At 40.4% G+C, this 14,904-nt stretch overlaps 1 protein-coding gene across 3 annotated transcripts in view; it reads left to right on the top strand.

Annotated features, from left to right (window-relative positions):
- doc2b (double C2-like domains, beta) overlaps nucleotides 1-14,904 on the top strand; it is a 218,429-nt gene that overhangs the window by 33,037 nt on the left and 170,488 nt on the right. For all 3 annotated transcript variants that reach the window (XM_015367828.2, XM_069184231.1, XM_006640820.3), the window contains exon 7: nucleotides 3,555-3,726. In XM_015367828.2, coding sequence (XP_015223314.2) covers nucleotides 3,555-3,726 — 172 coding nt within the window. The remainder of the gene's footprint in view (nucleotides 1-3,554; nucleotides 3,727-14,904) is intronic.

Genomic DNA, 14,904 nt, shown 5'->3' with positions numbered 1-14,904 from the left:
TGCTGTCTTGGTGCTGTTCCAAGTGGCTTTTTTTTCCCCTTAGGCCTTCATTACACTTTAACAATCTCATCTCTCGCAAGCACAGTTTTCCCTGTTCTTTTTTTGCTTCTTCACAATTATTTTTCCCCCTTTTTGTACCAAATTGGTAATTGAGATTTACACCTGAGTTGTCACTGTTACTTCCCGCTGCCCTCCTGACAAATGAGCCCTTCAGAACACATTGCTGGCCAGGCAGATCTCCCTGCATCTGGAAAAGTATTTATGAACCTTTGGGTATTTAGCCTGTTTAGTCAGAAACTGCTAGTAAGCACCAGCTAGCTCTGCGGGTCCTGCTGGCCCTCCATGAGCCTCAGGAATAAGGATTTGAAATCCCTCTTGATCCTGGTGGTGCCCAGCCAATCCACCACTGGTGCTTGGCTGCCTGTGCAGCCTGTACTCCATCACTCCGATTCCAGGCTTCATCGTTCAGCACCAGAACCTCATGCACCACTAGAAATGGAGAATGAGAATGAAAATGAAGGCATGTCATTTCTTTTTTTAGTTTTTAGCCAGTGTTACAAAATTTCCACCATGGGAACAGATCATTCAATCTGAGTGAGAGTCAGATGGATTAAAAAAAAACATTTTTGTTTTTGGTGACCTTGCAGTGCTGTTAATGCTGTTCTGAGTGAGAGTCCATGTGATAGCATGGGGCTGAATACCACCAATATGGGCAGTCAAAAAAGCTTCAAATTCCTGCACTTATGTGCAGTATGATGCAGAAGCATAACGCATTTAATGAAGCTCTCAGCCTTGAATGCTGTGGTCTTCCTGACAACATACTTTCACAGTGCTATTTGAAACCAGTTTGAATGGGTCTAATACAAACCTAAGACCACAAATTACTGAAGGTCAGTATTTAGGATCCTGACCTATTTATTTTCTGTACATTTCCCCCCTCAACCCAAATTGATGTTTCTGACACATAGTATGTTCTGCCTTTGCTGCAAACCTTTCTGTTTCAGACATGGCAGGTATTTTCTGTCTTTCGAAGTGGATTTCCTGTGATTTTCTTTCACGGAACATTGAAAAAACACCCAGCTCCAGCCTTGTTATCTATCTCATCCTTGCTCCTCAGAAGACAGAGTGGGATGTATTTTTTAGCAGTAAACTACACAGGATCTCACCAGAGCTTCCTGGCAGATTTAGATAACATCCAGTTGTTAGGCTTTTATCCACTGTCATCCCCTTCATTATTAATTTCACTTGTATGGTATATTCAAGAGAGCTGCTTTCAAATCATTGCAGGAATGGCAGAGTTAGACTGTGCTTTTTTATCATTGTTCTTTAAAGAACACAGCTTTAAAGGGTGTTAAATGAGAAAATGGTTTTGGTTCTGTTAAATATTATTATTGACTTAATTACTAGTTCAGCTGAGCATTGTCAAATCTCTTTTTAATTGGAGGTATTGAACATCTCTAACCCCCATCTAACATTTACAAGCATACAGTAAATTGCTGCTCTGGAAGGTTAATTCACCAGAATTCAATCAAGCCTGCTTTGTCATCACAGACGTAGGTGCTGCACTGTCTTTAAGCGTTAAAAACCAAACTAGTGTATTTTGGATCATTCCTTATGCTCTTCTATTTATGTAGCCCATTATGCTCAGTTGGTTCCCAGTAGCGGATTGATCTGAGAATCTTGTCCAAACAGTTCTTAAAGGATCCCAGGATCTGTTTGGCAGGAGCAATAGCACAGTGGGACAGTTCTTTTCCCATCCCCCTTTTATTCTTTGGGTGAAGAAGCTCTTCCTGAATTAGCCCTAAGTACACACTCGCTGCAGTTCAGAAGGAAAAGATTTGTGATTTTAATGTAAAGTCCCTAATACTCACATATTCTGTTTCTTATGATTTGAAAAGCAGTGATGACTGTTTGGTTTGCATATTGAGGGTTTTCAATATCCATATTTATTTAGTATTCAGATGTGTTTCTTTTTCATTTGCATTTTATTCACCTGCAAATTGATAAAAAAAAATGTTTGCACAGCTATTGCTAGATATCTCATACTATTGACAAGTATTTGCATAATGAAAGTGCTTTTTTGCAAACGTGGAGACAAGCACGAGCTTTATGATAGACTGCCTGTCGCACTTGAGTACATTGTAATGACTTCTTGAAACTTGTCTTCTTAGTCTCGTTCTTTCCTGTGGCAGCGAAGAAGGAACAGAACTTGAACTGAGTTCCTTGTACAGCTAATTTCCTTTTGTGTTAAACCACCCAGGCGTGAAGTGTGTGCTATCAAGGAAATCGTCTGACAATTAATTTGCTCTCCTACAAAATCGTGGAGCACAGCAGAAGCTGTGTTTGGAAGAGAATTATTTTTTAGTGTGTGGGGCTTCGTGGTGCGCTCTGTGTTCATCTCACTGACACACACATCAGCAACTTTTCATCATTAGTCAATCCAAGCAGACTAATTTGAAATGACTTTCTCTATTTCCACACTTATCTTTTTAAAAATGGACAGAAATACATTCTTTTTTGCATTTCCACTTTGCTTGTTGGCCAAATGCAAATGAAACTCCTTCTCACTCATTTTAATAGAAGCTAATCCTTTCATTAATTCGTTTGAAAGCACAATCATTTGGTATTATTTTTGTGTGCCTTCTGTTGCATGACAGTATGTAAGACACTAATTCACCATGCCTTTTACCAGCTAGAACAGATGGCCAGCTATACTAAAATAGGACATTGCAATACTGAAGAAGACATGCTAGTGGATAAAATGTTATCACAGTAATTTTAAACAATACAATTATTCAAATTTATAATAGTTGCTAGAGGATATAACAGGTATCTCCAGTGCAAGACCTGGAGAACCCCAATCCTGTTAGTCTCATACTGTAGGTCACCTGCTTACAGTATATTTTCAATACCTGTAAGCCATTGATAAATCACTCTTCAGTTAAGGGAACATAAATGCAAAATAGTCCATCATTTTTAGTTCTAAATGATATCTTAATTACTTACCAAATCATCGGTTCGACTGATCACAATGGAATTATCCCAGATGTTTGATTTTGATGATTTACATGATAATGTAGAAAACCTGCTGCATGGGTGCTCCATCTGCTGTACAGGGGTTAAACAGATACTGCCAACTGAAATTAACTTCAGACAAATACCGGAGACTGATTTCTTCAGTTTCCCCAGGCTAACCAAAGCTGAGCCTGGTTACTACTGGGACTACAGTAACACAAAAATTGGGTTGTGCCGATATTTAATAAGTTCGGTGCCCTGCCATAATGAAAAAGAGCCCCCCCCCCACACACAAACAAATAGAGTGGGGTCATCCAGGTTTCCCAAAGCCCTCTATTGCCCAAGGTACAATATGAGGCTGCAGCAAAGCAAAGCTGCAAGGTACTCTTGTGTGCCTGCCTGCTGTTTTATTCTGTGCTTGGTTTCAGAAATCCTTATCCTCTGCCTGGCGCATCATCACAGTTTGATATGGCAGGCCTCTGTGTGATCCCTGCAAGCTTGCTGATGTCCGCGCCAATGCATCTTTTTCTTCATTTCAGGTGTGGAAGCGTTCGGGGGCCTGGTTCTACAAAGCCCTGCCCAAGTTTGTGCGTCCGGTGAAAGAAGCAAGCAGGGCACTGGAAACGAACCCGCCAGTGACCGAACGGGGTGTGCTGCAGCTGAGCAGGAGCGTGCCGGCGGGCCGCACCTACAGCTGGGCGCGTAGCAAAGGTCAGTCACTTGCCTGCCTCTGATGCGATGACCCTCGTCTTCACCTGTACCAACAATTGCTTCAAATGGACATGGTAGTAATTCGGGCGGCTCAGTGGTCAGCATTACTGTCTCGCAGTGCTGGGGCCCTGGGTTCAATTCCTGGAGTTTTGCCTACAGTACATGGAGTTTGTATGTTCTCCCGTGCTCATGTGGGTTTCTTCTAGGTGCTCTGGTTTCCTCCCACAATCCAGAGGCATACTGGTAGGTTAATTGGCTTCAGGGAACATTGGCCCTGGTGTGTGTGTGTGTGTGTGTGTGTGTGTGTGTGTTTGTTTTCAAACACTTGGAAAATGGATGGATATGCCTCACAGCTGACCAGGGGAAGAAACTACTTCACCAGTTTTAATTTGAGGTCAGATTGAGTAATCCTTACAAAGAATTTCACCACATCACCGAGGTTAACAATCTAACTTTTTATTAGTAAGAGTGCAAAGGGATCTTTAATCACAGTGTAGTCAGGACCTAAATTTAACATCAGATTTTTAAATGACAGCACTTACTGCAGCACTCTTTCCCCATGGTAAAGCATTGGTTTGAAATTTTGCTCCAAAGCGAAGTGTGACACCAACTGGTCCATCAGCAGCAAGCTGGTTCTTCTGACCAGGCCCAACCTTGCTAAGAACTGAGAGATTTCATGAGAACGTTTCATATCTATGAGAGTTTTCGGACTGCTTCACCTTATATTTCTGTGTGGTTTGAACACAGCGGTTAGAAAATGATGGATGGGTAGAATGAAATAAAAGAAATTGTTTGTTGCAGTTTTTAAAGAGCTCCACTGTTATTTTTTAGAGAATAGAACAGTAGGTACAGTAGGAAACAGTTCCTTCTTCATGTAATCTTGACAGAATGAACTTTTCAAATCTCTGGTGTATTTTTAAGGTTTAGTCACAAAGGAGGTTTTAATGCTGCGGGTCAGGTACTTTTGTAACATGCTCTAGCACTGAATGAAAATACTGTATAACAAGAGCACCCTGTTCTTAATCCAAACCACTTGAGTTGCCTGGTGTGAACTTTACTTTCTGCTTGAGTCCACTGTTTGATCACAAGTATGTAAATCATTCATTATTATTTAATCCTACAGTATCTTAAAAAATTCACATGAATTCCTTAAGCCCACATGCTGTAAAGATACTGTGTGTGAGTCTTTTTCCTCATCTGCCTTCTCTGTTGAATCCGTTATTATTCTGTTAATAATTATCCTTAAACAGGGTGTTTCTGCTGAACAGGTCAGTTTTGTAGTTTCGTGCCTCACCAGGTAGATCTGAGTTTCTTCCTTGTAAGTTTTTATGCGAAGACTCTTATCTAATTCCTTCAGTCAGTAGTGTTAAAAGTGCACAGTGTCAAAATAGTATAACATGTATAAACTCCCATTGCAGCCCATCCCTGATTCATTTCTTGTACAGGTTGTGTCTGTATAAACACTGCCGTAACATGGTCATCATTCACAGATAATCATATACAGTATATTCATAAATCATATACATTGTAAATTTAGTAGGGGTGTAAGTTCGGTCTCCAGATTTTTCCCCTGGATCAGAATATCAGAATTGCAGAAAGGCCATAGGTAGTTACAGGCAAGTAGTCTTCTGGTTCTCAGTCTTGGTCTTGGGGAGCACTGTGTACACTGGTGTTCATCCCAGAGCTCTTAAAGCATTGGTTTTAATAGATGCCTATGATTGAGCAAACTTCTGCATTTTTATAATAGGTGATCATTTTATGAAATTTCTCACCTATAAGATATCAATTCATTGTGATGAATCAGTCAGTTGATGGTGATCATATATTGATTACCATAAGAGATGGATGAAATCACCTCTTGTGGATGAAACTTTTCTATAAAGATGGTACTTTTTTCTTTTTTCCTGAAGTCCCATTGGTGACATTTGAGATAACGCACCTGAATCTGAAACTGGCTCAGGGCTGATACCAATTACAAATCCCAATCAGCTTTTTAGCTACCGAAAGCAATTTTATACACATGCCATTGAATGAATTACTTCGTGAAATTAATGAGCTTTTGATTAGGTTGCATTACAAGCACGATAATGTGAATAATCGGATGAATCCACCATGCTGTCATTTGTAGGTTGAAAGATACGAGTAAAAAGTATCTTTACTTTTACAGAATCTTTACAGAATACCTTCTTGTAGATTAGATTTCAGTCATGTGGGCATGACACATGAGACCAACATCCCTGAAGTCATTTCATTTGTAAGGGATCAATAAAGCAATCGAGATACAAGTGACTGCTTTTGCGCAACTTCGATGTTTTAGATGTTAATACAATAAAAGCCCATCTTGCAACCTAGATCTTATGACCCTTTTCCTTGGGGAAAGGAAAAAACCCAGAGCTATTTTCCATTTTTTAAGAAGCACCTTGCTCTTTGAACCCTCTCTCCCCTGCCTCCCATTCAGTGCTTTTTAGAAGATGAAAGGTCAATGTCCTTTATCTGAGTATCCCAGGTGAGTATCCAAAATGCTTCTCTCCCCTGCACTGCAAGAGTTCGGGACAGAGCATATTGTGTTCAGTTCTCTGAATCCTGGCGCTTTGTTTAGTCAGTGTTTCCTGATTTCTTTACAGCAGTGCCTTGTGATGATCTTATGCTGTGTAAACCAAGCACGCAAGTGGCTTATTAAAATGTCTGTTTGTGCGTTTCTCTCACTTATGCAATCCCTCCAGTTTATGTTTGTTCCACTAATCCAGAAGTGATGCCTTAGTCCTTAGCTATTCTGTGCCCTGTGTGAGGTTTATGCAATGAAGGCAATCATGTAAACATTTTTGAACCTTTACTGTGATAATCAAAAAAATCTAAGAATGTTATATTTTAAGATGGCAAAATAGATTAGCAGAGCTTTTGGACAAGAGAGCCTTTACTCTCACATGCTAGGGCTAACACAAGCAATTATAATACAAATCATTTCACTTCATTTTGTTTTATTCATTGTGGAAGTAAAAAGTGTTCTCCATTCACAGAGCAAAGCTATGGATTATAGGGCTTTGCATGATGGGTCCATCTTCGTATGATGAAACTGCTTTGAATTTTTCGTGTTTGTAGTTTTTCTTGTTCCTGTTTCAGTAGTAGGTAATCGTACTCTGCAGAATCTGCACGTGCTTCATCAGATTCATGTGGATGCTTTCACTGCAATACAAGATTTGAAACCGGACGCAACATAGAGCATGTTATTACTTAAACTTGTTTACAAGATAAAATCATCACTCGTGTTAGTGTGGTGTGACGCACCAAGTGAATTAAGAATCAAATTGAATTATTGGTCGAAAACCTTTTAATTGTAAAATGTCTAATTGCTTTCTTCTTTATATTGGTATCCATTTTCTTTGCAATACACTGCATCCTGAAACTGAATTGTTGCAATTCCACAAAACCAGGAAAAGTTCTTCAATTCACCTAGAACTACTTTGTTTTGTTACTAGTTACGTTTCTTTGCATCCCTCCAGAGTCTACCTAGGAAAGCAATATCAATGATTCAGTAACATCACCAGAAGCAAAAGAAATCACTTCTGTGATTTCTGGAAGTTGCTCACTTTTGTCAGTGTGATCTCGTTGCTTTTTGTCATCGGTTCTGGTTTGTTACACAAATTCCAATTTATAAGCTAGAGCAAGAGCACGTGGTTTAACAGAAGCAGTATCATGAAAGTTGTTTTAATGTCTGTGAGCTCTAAAAATAGTTTTCCCTTTTGGTCTTAATATCAGAGAAAATATTTGCTTGCATTTCTAAAACATCACAGGAGTCACTGAACTCTGAATAAGCAAGTCATTCATTGTTGAACTATTGAAAAGATATTCTTTTTTATTCATAAGATGTAAATAGCTTTACTATCAATGCAGGCTACATAACCCAAAATAGCAAGCATAATGGAACAAGAAAAACAAGTCAGTCTGAAGTGATTTATTACCATCTTTACAAATATGTAGAGCAGTGCTGATATAACAGTTTTGCTCAGGCAATAACTTTGCTTTGAATTTGCATACGTAAATCTGTTCATGACTTCATTTGTTTTTAATACTGATTTGACATGTGATGCTGAAAGATGAACCATCCTTCATTGTGTATTCAGAACCAACAGTCACATTAATCCATCTCACTCTAAGAACATTGCATTTTCTTTTCTATAAACGAAGCTGTTGAGTGTGTTGTGCTGGATTTTCTGCTGTTTTTTGTGTTTTATTTACTTGGCTTAATGACAGTTACAGGATGTATACTTTGCCACAAGGTCATAGATGTCCTGGTTCGTTAGATGACGTTAGATGCTGTGACACAGCAACTGATGTATGTGGGGCCTGTGTGTCACCCATGAAAGATATGGTTAAGGTTCTGGTACAGTCAGTGGCAACTCAGCGGAGGCTATTTGAGTGCAATAACTGGCACAGCAGAATAGATTACTGCCCACCACAAGTGTGCCTATATTCGCCAGAGGGCAATGAAGGTCCAGACCCAATATCCGCAAACCCAGATTAAGTTGGTGCTGGCTGTTTGACAGGATTTGTGGAATGCTTGGGCAGTGCTGGGCACTTTACTGTAGTTCCATGAAGAGTTTCAGTAGTGGTGTGCAGGGACCGACTGCACATAGCCTGTTGTACAGAAGATAGCACCTCAAGATTATGTGGAAACGTACTTAATAGCTTTTGAAAAAAAAAAACAGTGGAACACCTACAGGTACATTTTGATTGCTGCAACTTTTCATCATTGAGTAACTTCCCCAGCTCCTGGAAGCCTGGTGACAGGATCCCTCTGAAGTACTGTAATTGAGCAGACAGGTCCTGTCAGTTACACATGTCCCAACCAGGTTGGAAGAAGAAGGGGCAAATTTACTGTATGATGCAGATCTCTAACAAACAGCGAGATGAACGTATTCCTGCCGACGTGGGCTGTTGTTCCCTTTCTTGCAGTAGACGGTACAAGATTTGTTAAAGCAGTGGGAGAGAGAGAGAGAGCTTATCACTGCTGATTTTTCAGATTTACATGGGAGACATTGGGACACCCCCCCATCGGTGTTGTTATTCACGAACCACCATACGGAGTACCAGAGACAGACAAGGAGGCATTTGATATCGCTGCGGAAAGTATCAGCCCCTCTTCCTGCTACATTATACTTAATCCCAAAACCAGATGGGACTTGGAGCTTTTGTAAGACTTTTGTAAGACTTCACATGGTCTCTACATTTAATGCTTGTTCAAGCACCTTATGATGATCCTGTACTAACGGGGTCCAATTCTAATGAGTGCCTCTTTTTGAAGACTGATGCTTCAGAAAAAGGAATGGAAGCAGTTTTTTTCACAGAGAAAAAAAGCACAGATCATTCTCTTCCCTACCTCAGCAGGAAAGTGTTGCCAAGAGAATACAGCTATGCAGTGGTATATAAAGAATATCTTGAGAATTTACCTTGTTAACTGACCGCAGCCCTTTATCACACATGAAATCGAAGAGGGGGAAAAATGCCTGCATTATAAGATGGATGGTCTGGTCATTCTTTTCATTTTCCAATAGTGGTGGCACTAAGATAGCACTATGAAAAATAATACTTGAAACTTCTTTTCCTGAGTTCCAAACCTTGGAGCTGCCCTACTGAAAAAGTTCTGATCCTTCACCTACAGAGGGAAGCTATATTGAACACTTAGAGAGAAGGGGGCTCATCTTCATTATCACCATCATCATGTCTTTTTTGGTCACCCAATCCATGTGTCTCAACTGTTCCCTTAGTTCTCTCAGCTGTACCCCTCAGCTGATCTCTGTTTGCAAGTTCTTGGATCTACATGATCACAGCGAATGTGTTTGTCTGGGTAATTTCAGATGGGATGATTAATCATCAGGAATTGGCAGGCTGAGAAAGGAAAGCGATGTGGCCATAACCCTGGTCCCAAGCTTTATAATGGTACTGGCCGTGATTAAAACAACTGCTAGAAGTACGAGCTAGGGCTTGACAATATATAATAAACTGTTGGGCAAAGCATGATGGCAACATGCCCAGATTCTCTTTCATAATAAAAGCAAAATTAAAATCATCCTTTCCTATATGTTTCGCCCAATACAGAGCAGCTGGAAGCAGTTTGCTGAACCTCGCAAAAAGCATTTTTGAACAAAGGGAAGATTTGTGTAAAATAAATTCAGTGTGACAAGACTAAAGCTTAACCATCTGCTATTTATGATAAGTATTTAACTGGAGAGCAAAGAGCACTTCTGCTGTGCTGCATATATAGGCGTCTCCTGCTTGACAGCCATTCTGCTCAAGTGTGCTGCACATCTCCAAAAAGACACCTAACGAGCAGGAAACAGTTGTGGGACTTGAGCTTTCTGTTAATGATCATCTTTGTATTTGATGTGAATTGTCAATTATCGCTCTCTTTTACTGCCTTGTAAATGATTCTCTATTTAAGGTGATTCATAAGCTACTGCAAAATTGGCCGCGTCCTATGTGAAGTGCCATCCGTGTACGTTTTCTTGCTGTTTGTCATCATGCCGGTAATTTGTTTGAATCAGCAGGTTTATGCAACTGATCTGACCACGCTTTCAAAAGCTTTACCAAGAGCTTCTCTAATTCAGCAGCAGCCCCGACTCCCTATTTGTTTCCACTCCCTAGACTTGGATTCCTTGTAAGGAATCCAAATGGACAGAGTGTATCATTAGCAGCCCATTTGTTGGTTCATTATTCTGCCCATGATGTCCGTATTGTTACCGAACACATAAAGTTTGAAGGATGAATAAAGAAAGTGCTTGATATTGAGCAATTTCCACAGCAGTTATGGCTATATTCAATGTTCACATTTTATCCATTTCCTTTCAGATTCAGGGCTTCTCTGTTGATCGGTGCGCTGTCAGAAAGATTGGCACATTCAGAATTCTTTTTTTCTTCCATAACCACAGGAAATGCATTCATTGTTTGGACATCTGTATGTGTCAGAATATGAAGGAGAAATTAGTGTTTGAGAAATGGTGTTGTCACTGCCCAGCCTGTTTCCAGTGTGCCTGCGAAAGGAATGACTCATATAGCAAGCCACTCAGCCAAGGTTGTTCAGCACAGCTGTAACCTCCAGGTTCCATGTGCTTTTCTGGAGCTGACAAATCGATTGCCCAAGGGGCACATGTCATGCTTGGAGCCAGATGACTTTTCCAATCACCCCAATCTCGGCTCTTCTAAGTTTCAGAATACTAAAAGGTCCTGGAGGGTCAAGGCTTGGTCCTCGGATACATTGATGAGATCTCTGTGGCTATTAAAGCAGTCAAGATAAGACAAAGGCTTGGTAAAAGCATACATTTTCTTAATTGCTGTGGTATAAGAGTCCTGTAGCAGTCGTGCTTGCGGACACGGAGGCTGCTGGGCTGCAGGTTTTGTTCATTGTGGTGTGATGTTTCGCGTCCGGCTCCTCTAGAAGTTACCTCTCCTGTTGTGCATTGCCCCCTCCTCCTCCGAGGTCTGTAAAACAGGGATGCCCGTGTTTTTTCAGATGATGTCCATTGCTGTGGATCTCTGTTCAAGCCATCCTTTGTGCAGGTAGTCACAAACAGAGATTCTGTTCCTTTAACCTGTATTTGACATTACAGTACAGTTACAGTATGCTGGTTGCTTTTTGAGCTCTGTGTCATGCAGGTGGTGTCCTTTTAGAAGTGTGGTGACCTACTAAAGCGTACGTAGTATTCTAAGCAATTGGTGTCTTAATAGTTTTAAGATTAAATCATTTGATTTGTATTCTGGTCTTTTCATTATATGGTCTAGCATTTAGGTGGCAAATAACAGTTCTTCCACAAATGTCCACCTGTGGATGTTTGTTATTTGCACTACTAGACTATGCTCCGAAGAAAGTTTTTTGTGAAACAGAATTGAGATGGGAATGTATTTTAGGAGCATAGTCCACATTTTTCCCATGTATGAGGAATGTTTTAAGACTTTATAACCTAATATAACAATTCATGATTTACCATGCTGTTTATTAAAAACCGATTTAATATGTTGCATATTTTTCCCAGATTGCACTTACAGGCCTGCTTGTTTAGGAAGTAATTTTATTGTATCTGAGTACCAAAGCTAATTTCATCCAAGTGTTTGTTCTGCAGGTGAAACAGGTCCAGTACAAAGAGGCCACTCCACTTTTCATTGTCAGTTGTATCTGGTGAAAAGGAGTGTTGATCATAAATGAACTGGCACTGAAAATTGCAAGGTAAATATAGACTGCTTTTCCTGTGCTTCATAGGGTCTGGTTAAACTCTTAACAAGACAAATAGTGGAATTATTCTTGGCAATCAGCCATTTACTGGTTCTCACCTGTCCTGTTTTACTTTGTTTTATTCTCCTGTTTCCTACAAATATGCAGGTAGGACATTAATTTTAAAATATATATGTAATACTGATATAATTGGGAAGGAGTGAGCTTCTGTTGCCTCTGTCTCCTGTGATCTGTCTAATGGTTCAATCAATCAATCAAAGTCTATTTATCAAATGCACAAGAATACAGCGTGCAGCAGTAATTGCTGGCAATGCAATGTCTTTTCTGAGAGTAAAAATAAAAATCACAAAATTAAAAGTTACAGTATAACGTTGCATAATAATAGTGCCATAAAAAATAAATTAAAAAAACTTAAACTCAATATAAATAGAACTGCTTCATGTCCAGGGTGTATGCAATACATTATGGCTAAATAGTGCAATATGCAATGTGCCAAATACAATGAAAACTGTATGTCCATGTAACCTAACCATTTCACAAAGACCCTTGGGGTGGTTGCTGAAAGTGGCAGCAGCTTGGCTGTTTAGCAGTGTTATTGCCTGGAGGTAGAAATGTACTGTAGTCTGTTGGTCTTTGACTGAATGCTTCGATACGGTTTTACCGGACTGTAGGAGAGAAAACAGTTTATGACTGGTGATGACTGGGGTCCTTAAGAATAGACCTTGCCTTCTTAAGACATCTAGCTGAGTAGATATTTTGGATGTTTGGTAGCTCACAGACGGTGATGAGCTGCGCTGACGTCACCACCCTCTGCGGTACTTTGTGATCCCAGGCGGAGCAGCTCCCATACCAGGGAGTGATGCAGCCAGTCAGGAAACAGTCATTAGTGCACCTGTAGAAGCTGGCCTGGATATGTGATGGCATGCCAAACTTCTTTAGCCTGCGGAGAAAGAATAGGCGCTGCTGTGCTGTTTTAACCACGATGTTGGTGTGATGAGACCAGGTTAAGTCCTCTGTGATGTTAACTCCCAGGAACTTAAAACTGCTGACCCTCTCCACTGCAGTCCCATTGATGTACACTAGATAGGTGTGTGACCTCCTCCCTGATGTTTCCTATAATCCACAATCATCTCTTTAGTCTTTCTGATGTTTAGAGAGAGGTTTGTAAAGAGCAAAACACTTTCGTAATTCTTATTGCAGTCTGGCATTGTGCATTATTTTGAATGGGCACAAATTGAACATTTATAGCACAAAACAACATAACGCAAGCAGTTAGTAACCCTTATTACTGTACATGCCAGAGTTATGCATTAATAAATTCAGACACTATTTGACTGTTTGTCAGGAGCAGTAATGAATCCAATCAGTTTAGCCAATGGTAAAGCATATTGTTAATGATGGAAGATAGTTTCAGGAGTAATTATGTCATAAACTGCATTGATCATCCTAATAAGATTAAGATTAAGATCACTTTATTGGCCATATAGAATTTCTTGCATTTGGAATTTGTCTTTTCACATACCCCAACTTGCTCTCCATGAGACACACAGACAGGGAAAGAAGCCTGGGGTCAGAGCGCAGGGTCATCCATTTATATGCGCCCCTGGAGCAGTTGGGGTTAAGGGCCTTGCTCACGGGCCTAACGGAGTAGGATTCCTCTGCCGGCTGCGGGATATAAACCGGCAACCTTCCAGCCACAGGCGCAGATCCTTAGCCACAGGCATATTTGCAGTGACCATGCATCATAAGGCGAAAAAAGTGTTGAGTGCTTCTGCTCACTAATGCCTGCTAATCCACATCACAGTGGGAAAGGGATTTGGCAGCTGTTCTCTGTTGTACACACTTGTACAAATTCATAGAAACAAACACAAAACAAAAGCACATGTTTAACTGCACTGGGGAAATTAGCTTTTAGGAAGTCAAGCAAATAAATAAGTACAGTTTCAGCTTGCTTGGCTGGGAGCTTGTCTCAACACATTTTGTAAGCTTGTCAAGCTTGGAAAAAACATACTGTACAGAGACATTCTGCTAGTAATTAACACTGTTATAACATTAATGTTCTTGAGATGTTCAGTACATTGGCTCTTATGAATGTCTTTTAAAGTTTTTGTAAATATTAAACACGTTTGCTATTGGAATATCCTAAGACATGTACAGTATAGACGTTTAAGGCCTTCTGCTGTGACCTTGGTTCTCCTGTGGGTCCTTCTCCCCATAATCTTTTTATTCCAAAACTGACATAAAATACTGGCCTCTGGGAGCACCCGACTGACACAAGCAATTTAGAGGCTCACTCAGAGTGCAGGTGGAGTGCTATAGCCCTCACAGTGGTAGTTTAAAGCAGGTCATTTCACAAGCTGACTGTGACCAGTACAGAATATAAGTGGCAAACACACAGTGGCTGAGTGCCTCAGAAGTGGCATTGTGAGAGTCAGTCAAGGCTTACAGTGTTGTCAGTGAGGGAGGTGTCATTCATCCAGATGGCACTAACTCTCCTGTAAGAAACTGTGGAGCTTGCAGACGAGCATGACAGACTAAACTTGTGTGTCTAAAGGTCACCAAAGGAAGCAGCCCAGGAGCTACAGTTATAGAAGCCAAACTGCACTCCAAATCAATAGGCATATTAAAATAAAAAGAACTGGGAATGTCATTTGTTAAAATGGAGTGCAGGACCTTGTGGCCTCTATGCTGTCATCACTTTTGCAGTATATCAGCCACGACAGGAGCATTTCCTTGGAGTACAAACAAATCAGCCCATTCTGTGAGTGCAGCCCTCAGCACAGGCCTCAGTGGTCTTTGGAAATGCAGTGTTCTGAAGCCTATCAGTTAGCTTTTAAGCCCTGAGCCTCACAAAGATGATCCATAAAAATATCAGAAACTGCTTACTGTTTGCTGATCTGTCAGTGAGTACTGATTTAAAATGCAGTATAGTGTCTTATAGAAAGTGCTTACTT

Source organism: Lepisosteus oculatus, chromosome 26, assembly GCF_040954835.1.
Source record: "Lepisosteus oculatus isolate fLepOcu1 chromosome 26, fLepOcu1.hap2, whole genome shotgun sequence".
NCBI classification, from domain to species: Eukaryota; Metazoa; Chordata; class Actinopteri; order Semionotiformes; family Lepisosteidae; genus Lepisosteus; species Lepisosteus oculatus.
This window is presented reverse-complemented; position numbering and strand designations above follow the sequence as displayed.